Raw genomic sequence first — 13,875 nt, 5'->3', positions numbered from 1 at the left:
TTGTGTCTATCTTTCAAAGCAAACGTGCAATGTAAAGAATTATTTTTCAGCTCCTGGAAGAATTAACCTTGGCTTTAAAAAGCTTAAAGGCCATTCTCAGTCCCATACTTAGTATGTGACTGAAAACAAATTTTTAAAGTCATTGATAATTTTCCATAGTCTGTGCTTCTTAAGCTGCATCTTCTGATACAGTTCAAATGGAAAGTTAAAGGGAAATCTAAAACATTAACCAGGATTTTGTCTTTGAACCAAATGGCACTGGAGTCTTTCCTGCGCTGATGTTAAAAGACACTCCTTGCAAGATAGGTATCTGATACCTGCTGGAAGAAGAATTAATGGTCAAACAGGACCTCTCTCATGAGATGAAATTGTCACCATAGAAATCTCCTCCTAGTGCCAAATAATTATCCCTCAGACACCACTATTTACAGTGGAACCAAGAACAAGGTAGCAAACCATTTACAAAGACCAATGGTCAACATTTCCACACTTACTGATAAGTTTGAGTCAGTGTTCCTCATGTAACACTTGGCCTACATCCCTGTATAAATGGGTGCGGAGTCTCATATTCAAATGTGATTAGACTAGAGGATTGAGGGACCATGGAACACTTAGGAATGGAGTCATCAGAATTCCATCAGCCCCTGAACTTATAAAGTTCTAAACTATGTTCTGTCAGAAGGAAATAAATAATGAGACATAAAAATAAATTTTTAATGGGAAAAAAATAAAGATTCAGGAAGAGTTAGAAGATCCTGGCTATTGAAGGTGGTAAAAGGTAGAGTCAGATAGAAGAAAATGAAAAATAATATGCAAAAATTATACTACATTTCAGTTTTGCATGTTTTGTGAAAATGGGACATATTATAATTTTGTAAATAATTTTGGATGCTGTAATACAAAAAGTATAATGGGGTTTCAAAGGTGATCATTATTATCAGCATGGCATGATTATTACGTTTAACTAACTATAAATTGCTATAAATTGATATCTTATTTTGTGTTGTCCCATTTCCATTTAAAGCAAGTTCTGTGGAGCTTGAGACCGTGACTCAGTGGTACAGCATGTGTTTAGTACACACAGGCCTTGGGTACAGTCTCCAGAACTCCAAAATGGAAAAGAACAAAGAGAGATTCAAAGAAAGATGAGTCCGAGAAAGAGAGTGAGATACCAGCATTTTGTGTTGACTAATTTTTTTTCTTTTGCTGTTTTTTTTTTTTTCCTAAGGATATCCTGGACCAAAAGGCCAAAAAGGAGAAAAGGGGAGTGCAGGCATATCAAGTAAGTTTATGACTTCTTGTTTCCTGTGTCAGTTGTTGTTTTTTTTTAAATAAAGTTAGATTGTGATATTAGTGGTGTAGGCTTGAAACAAATGTTGAGGGATTTAACATTGATCTGCAGAGTTTCTGTAGAAGCTAGCCACAGTTTTCTCCAAATAAAACATGCTAATTGGAGTAAAACAAATAGATTAGATTACATGTCTCTTTCAAACTCATTATGCACTTATAGTCTGTTTTTCTTCTTTTTTTGATGAGCACTATTTTCTAAAGAAAAAAATCACACAGAAAATTGTCCAATTTTCAAGTCAATTTCTACCCACTGAAGGGAAATCAAGCCTACGAATAGAAACAATCACAGTCCCCTTACACACTCATGAAAAGCTCACATATAGACACATGGACAACCTGAAGACCTTGACAGAGTAATTCTCTGGCAGCTAGGGCTTTTGTTTTGTTTTGTTTTTACTAAAACCTTGTAAATGCCATAGTCTATATCCAAGACGTTCCAACCTTCAGAGGAATAGTTTTCACATCAGGGAGCTTCATTAATAGAATGCAGACCTCTTGGTGAAACGCAGAAAACCTGGGTCTCAGACATTAAAAGTTACACATCAGCTGAGATGGTGACCATTTGCTAGGCCACAAGTAATTTGTTATGTGTATAAGATGAATATACTTTAATGTAATCATTGTGAAGAGGAAAGAAGACCCCGCTTGAGTTTTTAAAATCAAAGAGCGCCTCCCTGTCTTCCAAAGAGAGTCTATATGTGAAATGTATGTTGTGACCATGGCCAGTGTGAGCCACAACCACACCCTCCTCGTTCAGGGCTCTGTTTTAGACAGATCATGGTAAAGTCTTTATTAACAAAACCCTGATGGCTTTACCTGTGATAATTTTTTTTTTAAAAAAAATATAGAATTGGTATTTCTTTGTTGTCACAAAAAAAGTTACTTTAACCTAATACCATGTACAGGTGGCACAATTAGACTGTATAAGATTATGACTGGGATGGGCCACTGGAGTCTAATTCAACTGTGATGCTTTCTGAGTTGAACAACACGTAGGAGTGGTGGACTCCTCAGTACTCTTGTGCTCCCTCCACTGCTCCTATCATATTAGGGCAACATAAACACATTCCCTTGTCCCTGCTTTTTTTCAGGTGGCCACTTCTCTGCCGAATGCCTGTTAACAGCCCTTTCTTCATCTTCTTTTTCTTTCATTCCATATAATTTCAGTTGATCTCTTCCCAGCCCCCAGCCCTTAAGTCTCTGTGTATCTTTGTCTACGTCTTCATCTTCTCACACTTTTATATAAAGTATCTTGATCTCATCTCATTTCCCTTGAGGCTCTCTCAGAGCTTCAAAACGTTGACTGTAGTTGAGTGTGGCACATAAGGAACTTTGCTACTTTTAACCTATATATTGAAAATCCACACTGCTTTCTGTTTCCTGCAGCTTCTAATAATTTTTCGGCTAGGTCTAGAAATTTACATTACAAACTTAGATGGGTATTTTGGAGTTTGAGTACTTTCTTTGAGAAAGCCATAAGAGCTATTTCTGTGGATGAGTGTATACAGCCTCTTGATTCTTCTACATGTCTCCCTAGAGAGAATGTAAAGCAATTCTACAATACTCCAAAAGAAGAAATAATAATATGCCTACAATCTAACATAAAGGGTCCCGGTTTTCTGTGTTTAATATGCAATCACATGTGCTTTGGCCTCTTTTCTCTCAGTGATAGACATTTTTCTAAATTACAGAGACACCACAATTACCACAAATTAGCAATTTATTTCCCTACTCTTCAATGGTCAATACATTTTGCTTGCTTTGGTTTGGCTTTAGTAATCAATGTTACATTCACATTTTTATTTTGTGAGGATACTGTTAAATATAGGATTTGCTAGAAGTAGAATCAATAGTTCAAATGTTATATGCATTTTACAATGAGGTCTTGCAAATGCCTCCAAAATGGGTCTACAGATTATTCTGTATGTAATTACTCAATTGTCCACATTTTAAAGATGATCTTTAAATTTCGTATTGAATTAATTCAACGTACATTTTAATAATTCAGGCATTATTTAAACATAATAAAGTAATCCTGATTTCCTCTTTTACACATGTGTCAGGATCAGTGTAACTCCCTGATCATATTGGGACAAGATCCTTTTAAGATCAGGTGGGTTGGGCAGAGCACTCCACTGTCATCTCCTTAAAAGGCCTTTGACCTCTGGACAAGCCATCAGCACAACTGACTTCCGGGATCTTTTTGCACGTCCTTCAAAATGAACTTGGTTCCTGTGTCATATCATGCCTGGCTTCTAAACATGGCTTCCTCTCCTGACTCTGGGTGCAGCTCGGGCACCCAAAGCCATATGTACACCATCATGCACTCTGCTCCAGTGACCCTCATCCCCTGTCACCCTTCACCTCGATGTACCCATGAGCTGACTAGTGGGATGTTCCTGCCTCCTTCAGACCTTCTACTGTTCACTCACCTAATCTTGTGGAATACAATTTAACCCATTTGGTTCTAAAAGAAACTATATGGATACTGATTAACTATGGGTTCTTTAAGCTCAAGAAGAAAGTCTATCCATTGTGTATGTTTCAGAGCCAGACATAACAATAAATATATTTTCTCTAACCTTAGAGATATAAATATACCAGTTATAAACAAACCAGAGAAAACTATCCTAGGAAAATAATAGGGCTGTACAGACATTGAGAGGAGATAAATAATCTTAGTGCCTTTGTATATTAAAAATAACTTTATTTTATTGCGTGTTTCACTTTCCTACCTTATTATTCTCCAAATCAAATCATATATATATATATATATATATATATATATGAGAGAGAGAGATTAAAGCAGAATTTGAATAATTTCTTCAATATATTTGAATGAGAAACAAACCTAATACTTCAGTAATTGCCTATTCATTTCAAACAAAAACATTTTGATCTTGAAAAATCAATGTTTATTTTTATTCTATAAAGCTCTTTACATTTACTTGCATTTTATGTTTTAAGTGCATATACTGGAAAATAAATATTGAAATTTAAGTGGAGATATTTTGAATAAGTCATAAAAAGAGAAAATGCAAAACAAGAGAAGGAAAGAAAAGAAAATACAGGAATAATAAAGATATAAGATCCCATGTTGTTTTCATGTTGCTGCCTCTCCATGAGCTAACAGAGCATATTTCCCAGGATTTTCCTTTCTTTCATGTTTTAACACTAAACCCTAAGATCCACAGCATGAAGATAGCAGCAGACTTCTAATTGTATGCCTGTGTATCTCACTTTTTCCATTTTCTGCTCTGCCGAATGATATCACTTCCTACCTCACAGGGTTGTTGTGGGGACAAAAGTATGTGTGTGAAGATGTTCTGTAAAATCATAAAGACCTATAAAGTCATAGGAATGGTTCACAGCAGTCTTACTGAACATAACAGCTGTTCTTTCCTGTTTTTATACAGACATGTTAAATCTCTAATCATATTAGGGCAGAAAGAAAAAATGGAAATGCCAGGAGCCAAGTATATGTCTCCAGCAAAAAGAGAGATGTTAGAGAATAAGACAAGATTTTTTTATGTTAGATGGAAGAGCAGTGCAAGTGTGCCCAGATCACAAATCAGTGAATTTGTCTTAGCAAAGCAGAAGAGCATTAGTTATAAGTAAGTGAAGCATCTAAACCAGAGGCCATGTCTGTTGACAGAGATCAGAACAAAATGTCAAATTAATAAAACAAAAATCTGGACTTCAAAACACTTGTCTGAGCCCACAACATTTGTTGAGAAAGTTCTGAAAAGGGTGGCAATGAATTGGTATTGTCACTAGGTAGTAGGGTGCTTCTGTGCTTGCATGCCACCAAGACATAATCAAACCTGGTCCTGAAGGAAAAGAAAAGGGAATGAGCAAGTGATCATGATCCTCTGCAGTATTAACAGACCAGTTATTCTGTGAAAACATCTAGAGAAAATTGGATTTGTGCCTGTGGCTTAATTGGCCTGTGCTGTGGAGTATGTGTGACTCTTTTCTTGTGCCAGAAGGCAATGCTGTGGACAATTTTGGCTCCATACAGAACAGCCCTGGTCCCAGATGTGCTGGCAGACAAACTGTAGGAATTCAGATCTCAAGTCATCTATCTTCCAAAGCTAAGCATGGATGGTAAAGTGTGGAATACTAACCTGAACTTCTCACATTAATAGAGAAGACTCTGTGTTTCCTTTTAGATAAAAGTAGATTCTGAATGCCCCATTCAAAGGCATCAATCATCCCAACTTTTATAATGTAAAATGAACAGTGGCAAATAGTACGTTCTGTTGCCATACTAACTAGGAAGGGTGTTTTTGTCAAGCAAGGGAGCCATGTGAGCAAACACTGCGAGGCACCATCTGAAAGAGTCCTAATGCTTATCTGTGGTGTGTCAGCATGCTCTGGTCATGATCAAGAAGAGAGATAGAATGTGAATTTTCAGTGTCTTAGTCTGAAACTTGTACAATCATATGACAAAAAAAAATGTATTTGCTTTGATTTATACCGAGAACTCAACTCAATCATAAATAAACTTCTGATCTTTCTCAAAACATTCAGTTGATTAAAGTCAAAGCCTTCTTTTCCCATCACTAACTAATTATAATAATGACCATTCAGAGGATACTGACTGTGTACCGGGTACTTGTGATGCGTTTTCATATCTAATATGCAGACAGCCATTGGGGTAAGTGCTGTTAGCATCACTGTTTAATGAGCTGGAATCCAAGGGTAACTGCTAATAAAGGAAAACGGCACAAATTCAAACTCATGCCTGCCAGTTTCCAAATCCTCATGCCTCTGTGAAACGCTTCCACACTAGTCAAATATTCTATACATGTAAATATTACAAATATTTAATATGGAGGAGTTGGAGGTGGAAAAGAGAGAGAGAATATTTGTAATTAGCAGTTCTATTTTCCAGAATGAGCCTTATAATTTGAAGATTCCCCCCCCCAGAAGATAAAAATCTATAGAGTCAAATTCCCCGAGTGTACTATTGAGTCATCTTTGTTTATGTTTCCACCATCGTAACTACTGCACATGGCGCCTGCATTCTCTCCCTCAAGTCTATTACTCAGACACATTGTCTTCCTGGAAGTGCTCTCGAGACTTCCATTATCACTAATGAGAGTTACTTACATGCGCCTTGGGAAAAGCTACCTGCTAATAGTCTACCTTTATTTCAGTAACTGACTCAGTTTTCACATTTTCGAGTATCACTGGCTGCTGTGATGCCTCTTTGCACTTACTGCGTTTTCTTTCTTTCTTTTTTTTTTTCAAGTTCCAGAGTGTACTTTTCACAGTAGCACCATTTATGAGCCAGCAAAACGAGATACATTATACCAGAGCAGGAATGGCTCTCGGTAAATTAGACAAATGCTACCCACTTTTACGACAATTGCATTTTATCTATACCTCCCTATGATTCTCCCAATTGTAAAAAAAAAAATACAGCATTCCCCTAAATCAGTACATGTGGTCCTTAATAACACTACTTATATGTCTTGTAAATAGAAACATATTTAAATCAGCAATGGATAAGTAGTTAGCTTGTCCTGATGAGTCCATCTCACCAAGGACTCTCACAGCCTGAATTTCACCAGATACAATTAAAAAGAAAACATCAATATAATTCTATCCCATCTTTTTACCAACGTATTTTAAGTTCATCCCGTGTGTACAGGGGTTCAGAAAGAGAAAAGAGATGAAGGATGTGGTTCATCTTTCCATAACCTCTGAGGAACAAAGAATCTCCCCACACCCCATCTCTAGTTAGGAGCCACTGTCTTCTGTGTTTTGGTGGGAAATTCTGCTTTATAGGAACACAAGATCATCTATTTTGCTTGCATTAAACACCTTATAAGAATAGGCTTGCAGAGTATCACTTGGTCTCCTCAACCCGTCCTGTCTAGAAGTGTGCTACTGTTAGACACTTAATCTCAAGTTCAAATCCCTAGAACAACAGCTAGCTTGACTGCACAGGGCATGTCCAAGGGCATCTCTGCCACACTCAGATGAGGGCTCGGGCTGTACATTTTTCACCGTTCCTTAAGGTACTGAAATTACTCTCACTTTATTCTTCCTGTAAATCCATACACCCTGATGAATATACTTCAGAGTAAAATATGTGAATTCTAGGAGTTTCACAAAGCAATTTAAAGACTGCTAATGTGAATTGTGTAGTAAAGTGACTGTGTTTCCTAATGATATTTTGTGGAAGTCTTAATTTTCACTTCTTTGGGATGCTGACAAGTATAACAGAACACAAACATTCAGTTTTCTATGCACAATATTTTCATAAAACTCCATATGGTTTAGAGAATGAGTCATTAGTCTCTAGTAAAATCATTAAATGTTCTCTTCTAAACTATCATCTAAATGAAACTCTCTCCTGTTACAGCCACGTTTTTTTTAATTTTAATTTTTAAAGTATTTTATTAGTTCTCTGAGAATTTCATGCAATGTATTTGGATCACTTTTACCCTTCTTTCTCCAAACTCTCCCCAGATCTACCCCTGCTTCTGTACCAACCTCAATTTTGTGTCTTTTAAAAATATATCAAGACCGCCGGGCGGTGGTGGCGCACGCCTTTAATCCCAGCACTCGGGAGGCAGAGGCAGGTGGATCTCTGTGAGTTCGAGGCCAACCTGGACTACCAAGTGAGTTCCAGGAAAGGCGCGAAGCTACACAGAGAAACCCTGTCTTGAAAAACCAAAAAAAAAAAAATATATATATATATATATATATCAAGACCAATTAGTGTCACCCATATATTCTTGGATGTGAGCACTGGAGCATGGTCAACTTACCGGAAGAAACTGACTCTCTCTGTCTCTCCCAGCAGCTATCAGTTACCAGTAGCTCCTTAACTAGGGGTGGGACTTCTCGCCCGGCTCCTCCTCTCAGGCCGTGACTTGGTCTGGCTTGAGCGCAAACCGGTCTTGTGCCATCCGTCACAACCACTGTGACTTAGGTACAGCTATCCTGCTATATCCAGAAGACACTGCTTCCTGGTAATCATCGACCACTGCTAACTCTTACACTCTTCCCATCTCCTCTTCCCCAACCATCCCTGAGCCCTCGCTCCATTTCTGATAACCACACTAACACCCATAGGAATACAACTTGTGCATCAAAAGAACAGGGGTGTTCCAATCACAGAAAGCAACTGTTGGAATACATATTATTAAGATTTACTAAGAAACCTAGTAGATTCTTAATGAATATTTTGAAAATTTAAAATCAGACATTATTTTAGCTGGCAGGAAATCTGGCTGGGGCTTTGGAGAGTAAAGTAAATGCTGTGCCACTGAGTTGCATTATCTGTTACCTAATTTTCTCATGACTTGGACAAAACCACCTTATACAAAGAAGGGTTTGCTTTGGCTCACAGTTCAAGGGTATCATGGCAGGTAAATTCTGGAGTTAGGAGCATGAGAAAGCTGGCCAGGTCTTCACCATTAGGAAGCAGAGAGACACATGTTGGTGCTGAGCTTACTCTTCTCCTTTCTGTTCACTTTGGGAACCCCAAAACATGTGTAGGTGTCTCCCACAGTTAGGGTTGGTCTTCCTATCTCATTTGACACAATCCAAAAACTCTTACAGACATCCCCAAAGGTTTGTTTCCCATGTGATTCCAGTTTCTGTCAAGCTGACAATGTTAACCATCATCTCAAACCCTTAAATAAAAATAAATCCATTTATGTATGTCTTTTTGAGATAAGATTCACTAGATAGCCCAGTTTAGCCTCAATATTGTAATCCTCCCGTCTTGGCTTCCTGCTTGCTGGGATTAAAGGTACTCCACCACACTATGCCTAGCTAAAAAGCAATCCTTTTTAGAAAGTTTTTGAGGCATTCAAAGCACAACCTAGCAGATGTGGCACCCTTATTTCCTATCTAAAAATGAAAGAAAATCTTGTTCTTTCAAGTTTCCCTTTTATTTGTTCTCTTATATATGAATACTCAAACACAAAATATAAGTGAAAACGGGGAAAGTATAACATGTTATTGTTCTTGCACTGTCAGAATAAACTGATTGGTCTTATTCATGGTTCTGGAGATTAGAAGTCAAAAACTGAAGTGCAGAAAGGGTGGGTTTCTGGGGAGACCTCTCTCGGCTTGGCGTGCCAATGGCCATCATCTCACTGCAACCTCAAAGGCAGTATGGCCTCTGAGTATCTTGTGATTTTTCCACTCCTAAAGCACCAACCCTATTGAACTAGGGCTCTGCATTTATCAAGTCTTTAAGCCTGAATTCCTATGTAAAGGCCATAGCTCTAAACACAGTCACACTGGAGGTTAGTAGTTCACTACATGAAATTAGGAGGAACTTACGATAGTCCTAACAAAAGATAGGGAAACATGACCCTCATCCTCTGCAACAATGGAAGAGTGAATTAGTATTGACACTGTGTCTTTGAGTCATCTTATGTCTGCCTTTCTACAAAGCTAGGAAGAGAGTCTTTCGGGTCACTTTCTACCAGTTTATCCTTGGAGGAAGCCTAAATTATACCTTAAAATTTTAAGTCATGTTGATGCTAAAACTTACAAGAACATATTCACTTGTATTTATGTTTTTACTAATTTGGAAACTTTACATTTCAGTGATGTTCTTTAATATCATGCCATTTCATGAAACAAAAACTATTACCCAGAAAGTGTCACTTGAATATACAATAACAAATTTTTAAAAGGTTCCTGTCAAACAGAATGACCTTGGCAATCACTTAGGTTCTTCCTCAAATAATTACCACCAATATGTTTGTGCGAGCAGTCAAGTGGGAAGAGAATGGTGGTACAAACATGTAGTTCCAGCATTTGAGAGCCTGGAGCAGGAGGATTGCAAATTTGAGGTGAGCTTAGGTAATATAGTGAGAGTCTTGTTTAAAAGCAACAACGAAACAAACAAAAAACTGAAGTGAAGGAGGCTGGGGCAGGAGGATCTCTGTGAGTTCAAGGCCAGCCTGGTCTATAGAGACAGTTCCAGGACAGCCAGGGCTATATAAAGAAATCCTGTTTAGAAAAATCAAACAAACAAAAACAAAGACAAAACAAAGAAGCAAAAAACAAAACAAACAAAACCAATCTCCCCCATACCTGAAATGAAAAGTAACAAAATGTAACAAAACTTTCTCACTAAAGAAACTAATGTATTAATTCACATAAGACTTCTACAAGATGAATTTTACTTCATGAATGGAATGATGCAGGATGTATTAGGGTTCTCTAAAGGAAGAAAATTAATGGGATGCAGATATAGATCCTTCTTACACACACACACACACACACACACACACACACACACACACACACACACACACGTGGGCTTTAAAATAGTAATATCTCAAAGAATTGCATCAGTGATCTGAGAATCTGATAGTCATTCTGACCTTAGGGCTGGGTGTCTCAGCTTTTGGAACAGTCTCACAATGGCTGTCTCTCACTGGGGAAAAGGCAGATAAGCCAGTAGTTGCCCATTCTACAAGGCTGGGTGCCTCCGTTGTCTCAATCTGGCACTGAAAGCCTGAAGATTTCCATGGCCCTAGTCCAGGACAAAAGCTTGGAAACGCTGGTTGTGCGATCAGTGAAGGAAACAGCAGCAGCAACAGGGCAGATTAACTGCAGCAAGCAAGATGGAAACCGAGAGAGCAAATGGCAAGATGAACTCCCTTCTGCCACATTCTTTTTATCCATGCTGGTACCAGGAGGTATTGCCCGTGGTGAGAGTCTTCTCATGTCAATCAAAGCAATCAAGATACTTCTTCAGGTAGGCTCCTCCTCAGGCAATTCTAATTTGTGACAAATTTGACATTAAAATCAAGTGTATACAGGAGTTCAAGCTAAATCATCTGGACTCAGTCTCTCTGCATGTCTCTTAGATTTCATATTTGTCACCTCTGTTGTGAACAGCTTCATGCTGAGCCATATTATTTTTACAACTTGCTACCTTTTTCCTTAAAAAAAAAATACTCTAATTCATCTCTGCTTGGGAGCTGAGATTACTCTTGGCTACTGTGTTTAGGGATGGATGTACTCATTCCCTCACAATGCTCTAAATGCCTAGTAATTAGGAAGACATGATTTCCTTTTCAGAATCTCAAGGGTACAAGGACAGAACACTGAACAACCCTCACTGTGTGGTTCAGTAACATTTAGGAACAATCTTGCTGATTGCTCATTGCACAGTTATTTTAGCAGCCCCGTTCTTTCACAGTGGGAATAAGTTATAGTCAAGTAACCATATTGCATCCTAGGAGCCATTGGTCTAGAAGTTACTCGTAGCCTGCAGGATGTATGGAATAATCTCTTGAGATTCTGTGACATTCATGTGGCAGACTTGACACAGAGATTGCCCATTCATGGGGTTTGTGCCATTAGCTGGGACAGATGCTTCATAAAATCTGTTTGGGGAATTTGGAAAGGCAGAGTGGCTAAACACCTTTTTCTTATGTAATGCGTTGCTGCTGCCATAGCCTTTTTTAAAGCATTAAACCAGGTATCAGAATTTTTAAGAAGCAATGTTAGGAATAATCTTCCACTGTGCTTGGCATTCTACAATCCACTTTAAAGGCTTCCTCTCCTTCACTAGGTCCTCACAAATAGTCTGTCACTGAGGTTTCCCCATGTGTATTCAAGAATCTCTCAAAACCTCTGTAAAACCTGTTATAGGTGTGGTTGGTCTACACACTTTGAAACCTGGCTTAGCCGACATATAGGTCAAAGTCTTCAACTCAAAGACATTATATTGAACTTTAAACCAACTTTTCCCCTCAAACATTCTTACAATACATTGTGATTTACGTTAGGCCTCATCACAGTGCCGTAGGAGATAGCTGTAATAATAAATGCAAATGCAAACATCAGAACTGCTTTGTCCATGGTTATAAGGCCAGTGTGTAACACAATTGGGACTAGAAGCTAGTCTCTTTGGCTTCCAATTTGGAGAAGTATTTTCTCTCAAGACACTTATCTCTGAACCTACACTTGAAATATTCTTAAAGTGTTTGGTACTTCCATCTAACTGAGAGCCCATCTTTTTGAGATCCACCATTCACTAGGTGTATTTTTCTGTTCTTATTCCTATCTAAGCAAAACAAGCCAATCCACATTCATTCATATTTTTAGGGAGTTTCTACTTTGACTGCACAACACTGGTCAAACAAATGGAAAAAAAAACTATATTCTGGATAAGGAGAGTGGGTTCTCTGCTGACTTTTTGAGGTTTCAAATAGTCTGTCTCTAAATACTGCTTTGTACATCAATGGTCCATGGATTATGGACACTCCTGTTTGTAGATGAATTTCTAAATGGTTTTATTAAATAAAAAAATGGAGCCAAATATAGGGATGAAAACCTTAGAGATCAGGGAAATAGTGAGAGCCACCAACCAACCTTACCTCACAAGCTCTGTAGCTCCCAAAAAGTGAGCTACTTCCTGTCTACCCGTGGCTTTATTGCCTTGCTGTTCTGCCCTCTCATTGGCTCTTAGCCCAGCTACCTCACTTCCTTGTCACTGCCTGTCTGTACATACCTCCAGGTCTCTATGGTTGGTACTGGAACTAAAGGTGTGTGTCACCATGCTTGACTCTGTCCTCTAGTATGGTCTTGAACACACAGAGACCCTGCCTGATAAGTGATCAGATTAAGGGCATGTGCTATCACTGCCTGACTTTTGTGTTAATGGCTTGCTATTTCCTCTTATCCCTAGGCAAACTTTATTAACATACAAATAAAATATCACCACACCTGTTAGAAACCGATATAACAAGGACCACACACACACATACAAAATTGACATCTACCAGTTCCATTAAGTCAATCAGAATACAGCTTGTGGAGATATAAACATTTGTGAATACAAACAAAACATAGCACACAATTCCATAGGAGTGTATATTGTCTTTCAATTGTCTTTACATCCAATTCAAGTTATAAATTAAACACTCAGTAATTGTGGGAAGTCACTTTACTCTCATATAAATTGTCAGAACAGCCAGTAACTAGGCAGATTAAACTTTTGTCGACCAAATTTGGAGCAATTTTTCTCCCTAAACCTCACATATTTAAATCCCCTTATAACCTATGACTTTACAAAATAATTCTCAAAATAAATTAAGATTAACTGTAATTCTACTGTTTATATTATACTTCACACATCAGGATAACTTGTTTTACATGTAATATTTGCAAGCCCAATCCTAAGAGACAAATTTTGGCATATTTATTCTGTATGAAGAAGAACGAGAATTTCATCAAAATCTGTCTGAAATGTACAAATTTGGAAATGAACATGCACAGTGCCCCACATGATACTTTTAAAGATGGTATCATTCTAAATGAGCCTTGTTCAAAAATCTTAATTTTGGGCCTGATGGTTTGGGAACTCTGGGGCCTCAAATGATAAGCAAAGAGCCCCAAATCAGATAAATTCTACTGTGCAGAATTTTGAAACCCCTCCCTTAAGTACAAATTAAGACTCACTTATAAATGGTACCAGATTGTTCTAATATGACAAATATCCTAAAAAATGAGCTCTCACACTTCGAC

General features: G+C 37.9%; 1 protein-coding gene across 2 annotated transcripts in view; it reads left to right on the top strand.

The window, feature by feature from the left end:
* Positions 1-13,875, top strand: part of Msr1 (macrophage scavenger receptor 1) — a 63,354-nt gene that overhangs the window by 31,979 nt on the left and 17,500 nt on the right. Inside the window, exons 8-9 of one of the 2 annotated variants that reach the window (XM_052752782.1) lie at positions 1,229-1,282; positions 3,414-5,868. In XM_052752782.1, coding sequence (XP_052608742.1) covers positions 1,229-1,282; positions 3,414-3,424 — 65 coding nt within the window. In that variant the 3' untranslated portion in view covers positions 3,425-5,868. Of the gene's footprint in view, positions 1-1,228; positions 1,283-3,413; positions 5,869-13,875 lie in introns of those variants that run through there. The other variant, XM_052752783.1, reaches the window with a different exon arrangement.

This window comes from Peromyscus californicus, unplaced genomic scaffold (genome assembly GCF_007827085.1).
Source record: "Peromyscus californicus insignis strain IS unplaced genomic scaffold, ASM782708v3 Scaffold_23__1_contigs__length_62951481, whole genome shotgun sequence".
In the NCBI taxonomy this organism is placed as follows: domain Eukaryota; kingdom Metazoa; phylum Chordata; class Mammalia; order Rodentia; family Cricetidae; genus Peromyscus; species Peromyscus californicus.
Note: the sequence above shows the minus strand (reverse complement) of the source record. Positions and strands in the feature narration are given on the sequence as shown.